This window comes from Cynocephalus volans, chromosome 7 (assembly GCF_027409185.1).
Source record: "Cynocephalus volans isolate mCynVol1 chromosome 7, mCynVol1.pri, whole genome shotgun sequence".
NCBI classification, from domain to species: Eukaryota; Metazoa; Chordata; class Mammalia; order Dermoptera; family Cynocephalidae; genus Cynocephalus; species Cynocephalus volans.
Genome location: NC_084466.1, coordinates 102,232,773 through 102,248,151, shown reverse-complemented (window position 1 = coordinate 102,248,151; position 15,379 = coordinate 102,232,773). Strand labels below are relative to the sequence as shown.

The 15,379-nt window shown below is 34.8% G+C and overlaps 1 protein-coding gene across 5 annotated transcripts in view; it reads right to left on the bottom strand.

Annotated features, from left to right (window-relative positions):
• CTNNA3 (catenin alpha 3) overlaps window positions 1-15,379 on the bottom strand; it is a 1,664,900-nt gene that overhangs the window by 566,371 nt on the left and 1,083,150 nt on the right. For all 5 annotated transcript variants that reach the window (XM_063101675.1, XM_063101678.1, XM_063101679.1 and 2 more), the window contains one exon: window positions 473-629. In XM_063101675.1, coding sequence (XP_062957745.1) covers window positions 473-629 — 157 coding nt within the window. The remainder of the gene's footprint in view (window positions 1-472; window positions 630-15,379) is intronic.

The window sequence follows — 15,379 nt, the reverse complement described above, 5'->3', positions numbered from 1 at the left end:
AGTTGAATTACCATATTGCATCTCAAATCAATAAAAAGTTTTCCCTTTATATATAGATATATACTTTTTTTTTTCTCCTGAGTGGAAAAAGTTTGGTTGGGAAAGAAGTTCAAGGGAATTAAGAGATACAATTGCAGTTGAAGGGAAAAATGCTGATTTATTTTAAAACCCAGGAAAAGCCTAAGACTTCCCGCTAATATTTTCTATTATGTTTTTTTCCCATGAATAGTAGTTTCTTTTAGAGACAGTGTAAACCGTTGAATTGTAAAGATTACAAGGCATGAGAGCTCAGAATCCTAGAGTAGACCAGTGATGACACAATTGTTGCTACTACATAGCAACACTTTGTTTCCAGAAAGCCCATTAATAAAAGGCTCCTTATATTGCACAAATTCAATATATTCAGTATTGCCCTATTTCAAAAAATTGACAAGAGCAAATAAATGTATAAATTAAAAGATCAAAAACATACCAGATACAGCAAGGAAGTCATCAATGCTTGTAATGTCATCTACAGCTTCAGTGAGGACATGTATGTGATTCTCCCATGTGCGCTTGTACATTTCCATGGTGTTTTTGACCACTTGACTTTTGGGTCTTGAAGCCAAAGCAAGTGCAGCATTAATAATCTGTAAAGACGTAGAATTTTTACACAGTGATTTCTTTGGCAATAGTTATTACCATTGTGCAGATGACAGGTTTTATTTTTTTTCTTTAAAGATTAGATACATTCTTTCTTAACAATGGGGAAAACAGTAAAATGCCTCCACGTGTGTAACTTCGTCTTTGCCTTTGGTAATAATTTAGTTTTATTTTTGGCAATAATTTAATTAATGTTAAGGATATTTATTGAGTGTCAGTGCACTAAGGACTGTAGGATATACAAACATAATTGGTGTCTGCCTTTAAGGAGCTTGTACATTAACCAATGAGAAGGGCAACATATTACTATAACTTAATTCAGTATACAACAAATGCCATAAGAACAAATGGTTGACAGGCTTTAGAGAGTAGAGAGATCACCTTCAGCAGAAGTGCTAAGGAAAAGCTTCAGGGAAAAGTGACAATTAAACCAGGCATTTGAATTCACATCACATCATTTACGTAATAGAGGCCCAGTATATGCAAATTGCTGGAATAAGAGCTTTGGATTCTCTGAGGGCTTATAGAATTTCACCAGTAGATATTCATTCATATATTCATTTATTCATGCATTCATTTATTCATTCAACATTTCAAATATACACCAAGTGTCTTTTATGTGTCAAACACTATTGTAGGTTTTAGGGATATGACAATGAAGAATACACAACCAAAAATCACCTCCTTCATGGAATTTATATTCCAGTCAGGGGAGGCAAACAATTAGCCAGTTAAATAAGCAAAATATATGGTCTGTTAGATGGTCATGAGAACTAAGGAGAAAAAATACAGCAGAGAAGGGAGATAAGTAGTAGAGTGATAGGGAGCGTAGAAGGTTTGCAATTTTAGGAAGGCCTCACACTGATGCAGATATCTGAGTAAAATCATTGGTGGGAAAGAATTCCAGGACAGAATAGTGGCAAGATTCAGTAGAGGACAAAACAGGGGAAATGCTGGGAGAATAGTGAGCAGTCTCATGTAGAGCCCGGCTATGCAAAAGAAACCAGCAGGAATCCTTGACTGCCCTGCTCAGGACTGTGGACCTATTTGGAAGGCACTGGAGAGGTATGTTGGCTTTCAGACAGTTTGCTCAGAACTGCACTTTAGAAAAATGTATTTGGCAGCCAAACATGAGGCTACTGCAAGAGTTGCAGGAGTGAGAAAGAACCCGAAGTATGATGGTGGCAGTAATGAAAAGGATTTGACAGGACTTTCAACTAATTAAAGGAGGATGAGGATAAGTCAAAGATTATTGCCAGAAATACCATGCAGCCATTAAGGAATCTATGGAAAACAATATTTAAGGATATCAGCAGTGCAATGATAGTAGATTATAAAACATTATGCTTCGTGGGATAACATTTCTACATATTAAATGGATGAAAATATCCTAGAAATAAAGGTTGGAGAAATATGAGAGTACTTCAAAAGTTTATGGAAAAATAGAATTAAAAGATTATACAAATCTTTACATGAACTTTTTGAAGAACCCTCATACATGCAACAATTAATGGTTCTCTCTAAGGCAATGGAATTTCCAAAATGTTTATTTTCTTTTACTGTGAATTTTTCAGATTTTCTAAGATGAATCTGTTTAATTGTATATTCAGTATAAATGAAGTTATTTTTCAAAGGATGATGACAACTAAAGTTTTTCGATGAGTAATTAGAATGATTATAGTATTATTTTTTAAAAAGGGCAGGTTGCACAGTTAAAAAGTCAGGCAGGGTTGTAGACGCAGACGTGTGCAGTTGTTTTGGAGAACAGAATAAATGACAGGTATTAGATGTTAACTTGCTATTACAAAAGTTGATTTTGAAGCGACTTTTGGCTTTCCGAACAAATTACAAAGTTCACAATCAGAGCTATGGAATTGCTGCTCATAAAAAAGGTTATTTCTTTGCTCTTTGTTATGCACTGAAGCAAACTGTTACCGTGTAGCAACAATGTATCAGATTATACACAGGACACTAGTAACATCACAATGAAAAAGATAACATAATAGTTTCTGTCCTAAAATAGCTCATAATCTCAGAGGGGAATTTGCCAAAATCCAGGCAACTGCAGCAGACCAGTGGCTCTCGAACTTTAGCCTATGTGAGAATCATCTGGAGGGGTTGTTAAAATACAGATTCCTGAACCGCATCCCTAGAGTTTCTGATTCAATTAATCTTGAGCGGGGCCTGTTAATTTGCATTTCTAAGAAGTTCCCAGGTGATACTGATCCTACTGGTTTGGGGACCCCACTCAGAACCATTGCAACAAGTGATATAACATGGGGGTTATCATAAAGGTAAACACAAGATGCCTTACAACACATTGGAGAGGTACTCAGCTTTATAAGAAAAGATATCCCAAAGGGCTGAAATCTGAAAAAATAAGTAGAGATTAGTAGAAAAAGTGGTGATATCCTTTTAGAAAGAGACAATACCATGTGCAAAGACCTAATAGCTGAATAAGCCTAACTACCTGCGATGATTAATTTTAGGTGCCAACTTGACTAGATTAAGGAATACATAGAAACCTTGTAAAGCATTATTTTGGGGTGTGTCTATGAGGATGTTTCTAGGAGAGCTTAGCATGTAAGCCTGAGTGGACAGGAGGAAAACACCTGCCATCAAAATGGGCAGGCACCATCAATCCACTGGAGGTCCAGAGAGAACACAGACAAAGGAAAACGCAAATCTCTAGCTGTATTTCCACTGTGACTGGGATGTGCTCTTCTCTCCTGTTAGTGGTCATCTGAACTTGAGACTCTTCAGCCTTTGGGTTCCAGGACTTACACTAGCAGCACCCCTGGCTCTCAGGCTTTTGGCCTCAGACTGAGAATCACACCATCAGTTTCCCCATTTCTGAGGTTTCCAGATGTGTACTAAGCCATGCTACCAGCATCCAGTTTGCAGAAAGCCTACCATGGGACACCTCAGCCTTCACACCTGCATGAGCCAATTCCCCTAATAAATCCCTTTTCATATATTTATATTCATATCCTATTGGTTCTCTGTCTCTGGAGAACCCTGAGTAATACACTCAACTTCCTGGGGAATGTTCAGAAGAGAGAAGGTAGTGACAGAGCAGGAAGAAAATCAAAGAAGACAATGGAGAATGCGAGGAAAGAACGCACTCTTGGAAAGTGCCAGCACATAGGAGGAAAAGACCAGTGGGAAGTGGTGAATGTAAGAGAAGGAATCATCAGAGAAGGTGAAAAACTAAGCTATAAAGGGTCAAAAAATGAAGAAGATCTTTTCAAAAGGTGGAGTCTATAGGAAAGTCCAGAATAATGAAGACTAAAAAAAGGCTTTTGAATTTGGAGACTAGGTGTCATCGGTATAGCAGAATGTTGGACACAGGATTCAGATTTCACCAAAATACATAAAATGGAAACAATAAAAGAAAACTTTTTCTACTCAGTAATCTAAAGGCTGCACCTAACTTAAATGACTTTCTTTCAACAAATTATTGGAGGTAAAGAGGAGAAGAAATTAGTTGTTTGAAAATATTATGTTGATATTCTTTTTTTCAATGAAAGAGGAACATGTCAAATTTCAAGAAAACATGCTAACTTTAGAAATAACTACTGTCTACTGTGCAGTATTACTTGACTTCAGTTTTAGTTTTATTTACCTATTAACTTACAATGTACTTTTGTGTACACTGCAAAGGCTCTGGTCTCTTGTGTTTCATTGTTCCTGCATTTGGACAACTGTGTACACGTGTGGTTGTGCTAAAATTATGCCTTCACGGTGATGCATACTTTTAGAGTACTGGTGCAGAATGCTCAGTGAGGACATGGAGTAATGAATTTAAGACAGACTATATTTTGTAAGAACATCTTCAGTTCTGCTGCTGATCCAATTTATCGGATTCAACACTGCACACTATGAGAAAACTTTATCCTACTTGACTCTCCTGATATTTAGCTTAAATCTAAAAGCAGACCCAACTCAGAAGATGTGCTAACCCTCTTTAAGGCAGAAGAAATCTTCATCTCAATATCACACTGTTATTATTATGCTATATGTCTCGAGAAAAAAAATGACCCTTTTTTTCAAAGATTTTTTAAATGAATATGTTGCTTTCTAAGGCATTTTGTTTCTTTGGATTATGGCTGAGATGCATATATGTCAGACTCACTCTTGACCCTGACAATCACCTAGTCAGTCAGTTCACCTTTGAAAGTCTCTTTAAGTGCAGGCCATGATTATATTTTAACTGGACTATTTTAATAACCTTACAAATAGTCTTCTACTTCCACTCACTATTTGCCCAGAGCCATTCTCCTTTCTACAAGCATACTCTTGCATTTCTTTCTCAAATGCAGAAGTGATCATGTTCCCCACTTGCTTTGATAGAATCCTAAAGATAAAATTCAAATTCCTTTACACTAATTCACAGTCTAAACACCTCCACAGGTTGGCTCATACCTACACTGCATTTTGAATACACATTCATTTGGGCCTACATTCCAGCCCCCCTGTCTTAGGATCCATTTCCTGACCATATCATGGATCTTCTTGTCACTGTGACTTTGCTCTTACAACCCAATCTGCCTTAACACCCTTGCTCCATTCTTTTCCCTGCTCTAGTCCATTTCAGGGAATATTTTTTATTTCTAATAAACCCATGGGGATGTCACCACATACTGTGGAGATCGTCCCATGTCCTATACCCAGCAAACTGAATCGTTTCCTCCTTTGTGTTTTAAAAATACTTTGCCCATATACATAAATAGTCATTATCCTAGTACATGATTGTTTATATGAGTGTACTTCAAAAAGATCATGGGAAGAGTCTTCTTATCTTTCAATTCTATTTTTGCACAAACTTTTTGATGTACCCTTGTAACACATGTCTGCTCCAGGGTGATGAACTCCTTCATAGGAGGGATTATGTCTTATTCATCTTTGTTTCTGGGTGTACTAAACATGTTAACATAGTAACTGCTATAGTCATAAATTCTACCGAACAGAAACTATTCCGCTCTGAGAGGTTAGCAACAGGGGGTCTCATTTGGCATTATTTTCTCCTTCTTCAACACGTTTTAGGTCATAGGCAGGCACCCAATTCAAGAACAGTCAATCTGCAGGCTGGCTGGCGATTACCCATGAGTCATGATGTAAAAGGTTAAGATATTTTAACCTCTTTTGAACTTTCAACTAGTTTATGGAGAAACAATTAGTTAGCAATGGAGACTAAAGCTAAAAACATGTATAAAGAGAAGCCATCTAGCAAAATCAGAACCAGAGGGGACTGACTGAATTCAGGCCACCAGGGAATGAGAGCAAGCCAAAGTGATAAGGAAGAAGCAGCTATGAGTAGACTGAGACCATGAGCTAAGGAAAAGAAACAGAGCATAGAGTAAAATAAGCCAGTGGATGGCAAGAGGAGAATGGAGAAAATATGTAAAAAATCAGAAGCACCAACACGGAGGAATGATACCTAGAGAGCAAAAAAGAGCTGGGACTTGACTGTTTTTAAGAGCAGTCTACTCCGAGTTAAAGATCCACAGAAATAATGATAACAGCAATAATAATAGGTAACTAACACTCGGAGTTTATACTTTGTACCTGACACTATTCCAGATGGTTTCTACATACAAACTTACTTCATTTTTTTTAACCTATCTAATTTTTACAACATAGTGAGGTAGGTGCTAACATTATCCCTGTTTTCAGACAAGGTCACACAGTTACTAAGGAGAAGCTGCCAGGCTGACCTAGGGTCTATGCTCTTAACTACCACACCATACTGCCTGCTGTCATAATACGGTAATCATTTGTGATGGCATGAGTGATCTATGATCCTTAAAACCAAAGGGGCCTCACTGAAGGAAACATTACAATGTCTGGTGCAAGGAGAAAGAAAATGGTTTGTGTGTGTGTGTTAAAATATACGTAACATAAAATTTATTACTCTACTTATAAAATTCAGTGGCATATGTACATTCACATTGTTGTGCAATCATTATTACTATCCATCTCCAGAACTTTGTTTTAGCATCTCAAACTGAAATTCTGTACCCATTAAACAGTAACATCCCATCCCTCCTTGTCCCTATCACCTAGAACCTCTGTTATACTTTCTCTTATATGATTTTGACTATTCTATGTATCTCATGTAGGTGGGATGTTACAATATTTGTCTTTTTGTGTCTGGCTTATTTCACTTAATATGTTTTCAAGGTTCATCCATGCTTTAGGGTGACTCAGAATTTCATTATATTTTAAGGCTCAATAATACTGCACTGTATGTACAGGCCACATTTTGCTTATTCATACATCTGTCAAGAGACATTTGTGTTGTTTTCATCTTTTGGCTATTGTGAATAATGCTGTTATGACCATTGGTGTACAAAAACGTAGCTGAGTCCTGGCTTTCAATTATTTGGGATATGTATCCAGAAGTGGAATTGCTGGATTATATGGAAATTTCAAATTTAGTTTTTTATGGAATTGTCATACTGTTTTCCATAGTGGTGCACCATTTTGTATTCCTACCTTCAAGGCACAGGAGTTTCTATTTCTCCGCATCCTGGCCAATGCTTGTTATTTTCTGTCTATTATTTATTTTTATTTTATTTTATTTTTTTATTGATCATCTAAGTGTGAAGTGTCACCTCACTGCAGTTCTGATATGCATTTCCATAATGATTAGTGATGTTGAGTATCTTTTTATGTGTTTATTGACCATTTGTTGATCTTCTTTGGAGAAATGTCTATTCAAGTCTTACCCATTTTTTAATTTGGTTGTTTGGTTTTTGTTGTTGTGTTTCAGGAGTTCTTTATTTATTCTGAATATTGATCTCTCACTAGGTATGTGACTTGTAAATATTTTCTCCCATTTTTTGGGTTGCCAAACTCTCTCATGTGTAAAAGTTTTTAATTTTAATGAAGTCCAATTGATCTATTTTTTGGTTTCCTGTGCTTTTGGAATCACATGCAAAAAAATCATTGCCAAATCTAATGCCATAAACTGTTTTCCTATGTTTTCTTCTAAGAGTCGTATATTTTTAGCTGCTATGTTTAAGCTTTTAATCCACTTTGAGGTAATTTTTGTATATAGTGCAAGGTGAGGGTCCAGCTTCATTCTTTTCATGTGGATATCCAGTTTCCCCAGCACCATTTATTGAAAATACTGTTCTTTACCCATTGAATAATATTGGCACCCTAGTCAAAAATTATTTGACCATATATGAAAGGGTTTATTCTCTTCCATGGATCTATATGTCTGTCTTTATGCCAGTACTACACTGATTTGATTACTGAAGTTTGAAATGTTTTGAAATTGGAAAGTGTGAGTTCTTCAACGTTGTTTTTATTTCTCAAGAATATTTTGGCTATTCAATGTTCAGTAAAATTCCATATAAATTTTAGGATGTGTTTTTCCTTTTTCTGCAAAATATGTAGTTGGCATTTTGATAAGGATTGCATTGACTTGGTAGATTGCTTTTGGTAGTATTATCATCTTAATGACATTAAATTTTTCAAGCCATTATCATAGGATGTCTTTATTTTTTATACCTTCTTCAATTTTTTTCAGCAATATTTTGGAGTTTTCAATGTATGTCTTTCACTTCCTTTCTTAAGTATATTTCTAAACTCTCTATTCTTCATGATGCTATTGTAAATGGAATTATCTTTTTAATTCCCTTTTCAGATTGTTCTTTCATAAGTGTATAAAAACACAACTGATGTGTGTTGATTTTGTGCTCCTCTTCCTCAAACCCCCACAACGAACTATGCTAAAACAAAGACTGAATTATCTTCCTAGTTTCTCTATAGAAAGTGATATAACAAAACAAATTATTTAAGAGGTGATCACTAGTTTGCAGTGAAAGAAAGAAAAAAGAAAACAGAAGTTTCATGGGAGTGTATCTAATGGATAGTTTATACTATATATCCTTTTCCTGGATTTTGTGAAATTTTGGTATTTGTTAGAATTTTTAAATTATTTCTGTGTTCTAAATAAACATTCACTTTTTCATTAAAAAAAAAAAAAAAAAGTCCCTGAAAATTGTATGAGCTTCAGGCCCCACACAGCCTGGCCTGCACAACCAGTATATTTTTCACAAAAAGCCACCCATCTTCTGAAATGATAAAATGAACACAGATTTCACAGCAATATTTTTTCTGAACATTGTCTTGATAATAAGGTGATGACTTTGCTTCCTTAGGCAAAATAGCAGCACCAGATAAAGAAGACTTTTAAAATCTTCTACAATATTTAATCCTTCGCAAAGACAAATGACTCCTTTCCCGCCTTCCTCCCTTTGGCACGACAATGGTTTTCCTCAAAGAATTTTTATTCTACTCTTAAAATATGGTTGCAAATGGAAGACTAGTGTAGTAACCTTAAGAATAACTTTATTGAGGGCCTGAAATGTGCCAGGCATGTTTCCTAGGTAATTAGTTGGCATTAACATGTTTTATCCACTGAGGAAGTTCCTATCTGTATTCCCAATTTATTGATGAGACAATGAAGGCAAAAAGAAATTCAATAATTTTCCCAAAGTTATAGAAGAAACTCTAGATTGGAAGCCAAGGAATTTAAGTTGGAGTTTTACTTTGCTTCAAACTGACTTTATGTCCCTAAAAGAATCATATTAACTTCTTCAGGACTCCCTTTCCCAGAAGTTATAGGTATGTGTGCACTGGGATGGGGGTGAGGTCGGAGGCACTGTTTGAATTAGCTGATCTCTCTGAGGTTCTTTCAGCTTTTAACATTCAATTTAATGCTGTTGTCTTATGTATACAATTCTCTTAAAAGATTTCTCAAAACAATTATGTAAAAAGTGAAAATAAATCTATGTAATTAAAATATTTCCAGAGATAGTTCAACACTGGCACTGAAACAAATAATCTTAAAAATTTAGTTAAAATAACAAAAGCACTTTGTGGATTAAAAAGATGAGTTATGTATAACACCTATAGGTCTGATTACTTCAGTGTCATGGCATGCAGAGAAAATTAAAATAACTAGATATATGATGCCTTAAATATGTCTAAGCTTGGGTGTGAGGTGAATTTATTTGACACCCACTGAAATTGGTAACACCACAATAATTTCAGAATTCTAGCAACCACGGTAATGACAACAAATTCGATGCTCAAATTCTGTGCATTCTTTTCTTAGTTGCTTAGATAGTGTTTTACTACCAAATGTTTCTCACTTTCTATGCTGGTTTTTCCACATTTCTTTAGTTTTAATAACCTGTTTTATTTTTGCCTTCTGTCATATCACATGTCATTTATTGGAAATTATCCTTATATTTTAAATTAAAGCATGCAATATCTCTCACCATGAATCTTCATAGACAGCAACATTGTGTTAAATGATAAAAGTATTTCAGGGTGGGGCAGGGAACGGTAGTGAGGAGGCATATCTGGCCGTGGACTCCAGCTTTACAGTGATTGAAACTGAATTCGGCTTTGGCCTCACACCTTGTAATCTCCTTACTCCATGAAGGGATGATCCCATGATAGGATTACTCACACTGAAACTTCTCACAAGGCTCTAACTTGCCTTTGGATACACATAGAAGAAACTGAAATAACCTACTCTAAGAATTAAAAGTATTTTTTAAAAGGGAGGGGGGCAAAGCTCATTTCTGAGAGGATATGGCTTTCTTGGAAAGTATACTCTAATACAAATTTTCATATTTCATAATCCATACTGCTAGAAAGAAAGGAGAAAAATTCAACCTATGAAAAATGCAATAAACAGAAAAACAATGCTCCCCAGAAGGTCCATAAAAGACATTCATTCTACATGAAAATCAAACTATTTATTTTCCTGTCCTGTATACCAAATATTAATATTGAAAATCTGTTAAATCAAATAAGTAAATGAATAAGAAAGAGAATATCAAATGAATTGGTTGGCATAATATAACAAAATCACCAATAAGTAGGTTTTGTAGACAAATGAACATAGAATTTGGAGTCAAATGACACATTTTAAATCCAGTTCCATTATTTATCAGTTTTGTGTGGTTTAAGACAAATTACTATTCTCTGAGCCTCAATTTCCTAATCTGTAATGGTCATAAAAATGCTTATTGCAAAAGTTTTTGACAGAATTCAATTAGATTAGCTAAATAAAGCAACTAATGCTCAGCACAGAATGTTTGCTTCCATGAAGATAGTCTGGGCAAAAATACAAGGATGCTTAGGGAATTTAAAAGAACACTGTTTACACAAATGTACATACACACAGAATTTATAATTTTGTTAGCTTCAACAATCATTCTGATAATCTAATTTTAAAAATGTCCCTTAGTTAAATAAATATAAATTTAAGGAAAATTGAACCTATGGAAACACTATTTTTATGGTTTACATGTAATATAAAATTAAAATAAGAGAAAATTTGCCTTGAAAGTGAAAAACAAATTCTAAAACCAGCACTGCCTATTAAAACTTAAGGTAATAAAAATACTCTAACTTCCAATAACTAAAAAACATAGACAACAGAAATTTTTGGATCTATTAAAATCTGCCACTCAGGGATTAAATAAGTTTAGAATCTGGAGGAAATTTCTACTATCTTCCAAATCTTTTGGGTTCAGGTACCAGAATTAAAGATAAATTTGATATCTTTGCCAAATCCCCTTTTTTAAAAAAGGAAATTTTATGTCAGAAACATCTACAAAGTTTTCCTTTAATGTACCATCCAATTTCATATAGACATAAAGGCAAAATGTAAGCTATTCATTAATTGCCAAAATGTGTTTTATAATAAGAGACTGGCAAAAGTTAAAAAGAAAAGGAAAAAAAAAAAGGCAATTCACAATGTCTGAATGCTCAGGATTAAATTAAACATTTTCTCCATAGATTTGGTATTTCTGAAGATTCAACTTTGGTTTTAGCACTAAAATGCGTTCATGTAACATTAGGAAATTCATTTTTCTTAATTGTCAAAGAATATTTACTATGTATCTACCATTTATATAAGGTAGAAAAAAAGATAGGATCAACTCAGTAAATATTTTACTTTATGGGTTTTAAGGGAGAGAAGTCATGCACAAATATTCAATAAAGGACAAGCGCTCTCTCTCTGTCTCTGTCTCCCTGTCTCTCTCTCTCTCCCCGCCCCTCCCTCTCTCCCTGCCCCAACCTTGATTACAACCTTGGGTTACTAGAAAATAATTTTCCTTAATGTCGTTACCTCACAGCTCCACTTGTAAAATGCTATGTCCGCTGCGGGGACTCTATGCTAACCATTATCTCTCTCTGGGACAATTTAGGTAGCTTTACCTACCAGTCTCTACAAAGTGATATTTGCAAGTTACTAATCTCATGAAACTCCCATCTTCCCTTTTAGCAAAGAAAAAAAGCAAAATACTTACCTTGGCCTAAAGCCCTGAAATACTTGGACCTTGCTTATCCCTCTAACAGTATTTTCTGTAGGTTCCTCTCACTTTCTACTCTTCTTCCTTGACTATGGGCATTTATCTTTGCTGTTTCTTCTGTATGGATCTATCTCTTTGTAGGTAACTCCAATTCATTCAGTAGATCTCACTTCAATTATCATTTTCTCAGGGAAGCTTTATCAAATCTAGGTCAGGTTCTTGATTATATACTCTCATGGAACAATGCCACTTTTCTTTTTAGTATTTATCTCACGGTATGATGGGATGTTCCTTAGAGTAATCGTTTGATTAATGTTTGATTCCCACTTCCCATTGTTACCAAAAATCAGGGATCTTAATGTCTTAATGTTATTTCCCCGGGTATGTAGAGAGTGCCAGATAGAATCTTCCCATGCAACCAAGGCTCCAGTCTAAGGTTCCTTCTCCTTGGCACACCTACAACAAATTCGTTAAAGGCTTTTCCCCAGTGAATAAGTCCATTCCTACAAGGAACCTTTATACCAGTACCTAAAGTGATGAATATATGTCCATATTATTTTATTTATAACTAAATATTGCAGTCACAGAAAAACAGGGCCACTGCTAAGGTATATGTTCAGCAAAGAGTTAGTTACATCTTCATATTAAGCTATTGCAAGGGTTATTCAAAGTTGAGGAACACCTGCCAATGAGCTAGGCCATGAGTCTTTCCCTATTTATACATCCTGTGCTCACCCCTAGTGAGACTGAAGCTAGAGAAAGGTAAACGTTAAAGTGCCATTTCTTCCATGGAACTGCCATACTCAAAGACTGGCCATTTGCTAGTTCTTCAGATTTAAATTATGTGACTTTCAGCTAGAGGTCAGAACAGGAAAATAAGCAAGAATCTAAACTGGAAAGCCCATTTAGAAATACTGTAGCAATTTCACCACACATTTAGGGTCAGTAAGAGAGAGCTCTATAATCTATTTAAATTGCCCTGAAACAAAGTAAAGGCTTTTATTACTAATCTATAGATGAAAGAGTAAAAATAAGGTATAAGAAAAATAGCCACATGCTGCCAATGAAAGAGAATATTATTTATTTTTTCCCAGCTAGTATTTTATAAAAAGCATACATATGTATAGAATCATATATATATATATAAAAGAGTAATAAAATTCAATGAGAATAGAGTCGTATTCTCTTTCTCAAATTAGAAGCTTTGTCCATAGTTTGGGCAACTCAATCTTTGTATCTTTTTCCCTTAATCTGTCAAATTGGGAATATGGTATCAATTGTATAAAATTATTTAGCAAATATATTATTTATAATAATTTAGCAAATTATATTATTTGCTGAGTACATAAACAAACTACACAAACTTAGGGTATTATTATATCAAATTAAATTTCCTGATTTTAAGTTACTAAGTGATAGAATTGGGGAGAATGTCTTTTTAATTCTGTCAATGGAAGATAAAATAACCATATTTCTCCATCAAATAATTGCAAACATTACTGTTTAAAGTTTACAACTACATAGGAGGAGAATCCTTCATGGTCACACAGATTGGAGAAGTTCTGGATGTTTATTTCACTCTGCAGGACCTGGACTCTTTAATTGCTGAAGCATATTCACTGGTGCATGCAAAGTACCACAGTGATGCATTACTTATTGTAATAATTACATATTGAAGAAGCAGTGGCCTACATTCAGGAGGACTCACTTTGTGAGTATGCTTCTTAAGGAAAATAATGTGAATTCCTACTTACAAAATGAGTTAGTTGATAGACAAAAAAATATCCTGGGAAGACATAACTGATACTATGCACTAAAAAACTCAGCCCCTCTTTGTTGAGTCAGACCTGTAATTTTTAATCTAAAGTGTTATTTATTTTTTGCTGTGCAGGCTTGAGCAATAACATGCACAGTAAAAGATAAATAAGGCTGTGTTTTTTAATTACAGTCTTGAATTCATTGGGCTATGTATAGAACCCAGGAATAAGGTACGACTGTTTCCTGGGAGTTAGACTATGTAAATTAGATTGAGTAGTAGAACTCAAAGCTATGAACAGGAGAAAATTCTCTCTGGGGAAATAAAGGTGACAAACCTACAATGGCTTTTAGCACCTGGCAGAGTTTATTTGAAGAGCTAATGTCATTTTATGTAATGGATTAGGAAGAACTGGATGCTCTCCATTACGCAGGCCAAGCATAATTTCCATGATGACTGAGTTTTCTGACATAACAGGCACTATAGCTTCCTTCAATTTTGTAGTCTTAATTTCAGTCCTTGTGGTGAGGGATGGGGAGGAAGGAGTCTGCTTTTCTCCCCATCAGCTGAGAATACAGCTGCAGTGAAAGCAAGATTTGAGGGATGATTAACATTCAGAATTCACAGAAGTATTACCACTTGAAAGTGACAGATGAGAATTATAATGGAGTTAAGGATAGTTCTCAAGTTTTTGGCTTGAGGGACTCAATAAATGATTATTCCAGTGATGGAAACAAAGAACACAGAAGACATGGTTTGGGGGAGCAAATTATAAGTTGAGTTATGGACATGTTAAAATTAAGATATTACTGCAAGTCTATGTGGAGATATGTGGAGATATACTCATACAGATTTCATGAGCAAAATCTGGGTAGAAAAATAGATTTTTAGAGTCACTGACATGTAGAGGTATAGATCGTTGTTGAAAGGTGGAGATGGATTGAGTCCCAGAAGTTGAAAGGACATGAGAGAAAGAGAGACACAGAAAGAGAGAGAAAAATATTCAAGGGTGTGGGCATAGAAAGAAATGCATCCAAAAGGAAATGTTCAGATATACAGGTTAGTAAGAATTTCAACAAGAAGATAGTGGTCAATAGAATCAAATGCTGGAGAGGAATCAAATAAAATAGGAACAGATAGGAGTTTATGAATTTGGCACTCACACAGACACTAGTGCCTTTAACAAAGAAGTTTTGGTAGAAGTGTGTGGTAAAAACCTGAAAGTAACAGGATGAAAAAAAAAAGGATGATAGATTGGATTATTTGTAATGGAACATAAATTTATTTAATAGGAATTTATTTTTTGTGGATCATTACACTGAATTATGCATTTAAGTTCTCTCTACCTCTCTCCCTGACTCTCTCAATCTCTCTCTTCCATTAAAGAATTGAGTATATGAGTACAGGAAGGAATCTTATTTATTCTAAATTTTTGTAAATGACTTTCACACAGTGAAAATCAGCTTCACTCTTCAGGGTCAACTGTGAAACAAAATTCAAAAGCCTGGAGTTAAATTAGAAGCAAAGAATTTTATGTCTAAAATAGTTGTTTACCGAAAAAAAGATCTTCACGAAATTTAAAACTAGGGTGGTTCATTTAGTTATATATGGCAAAGATATTTTGTTTTTT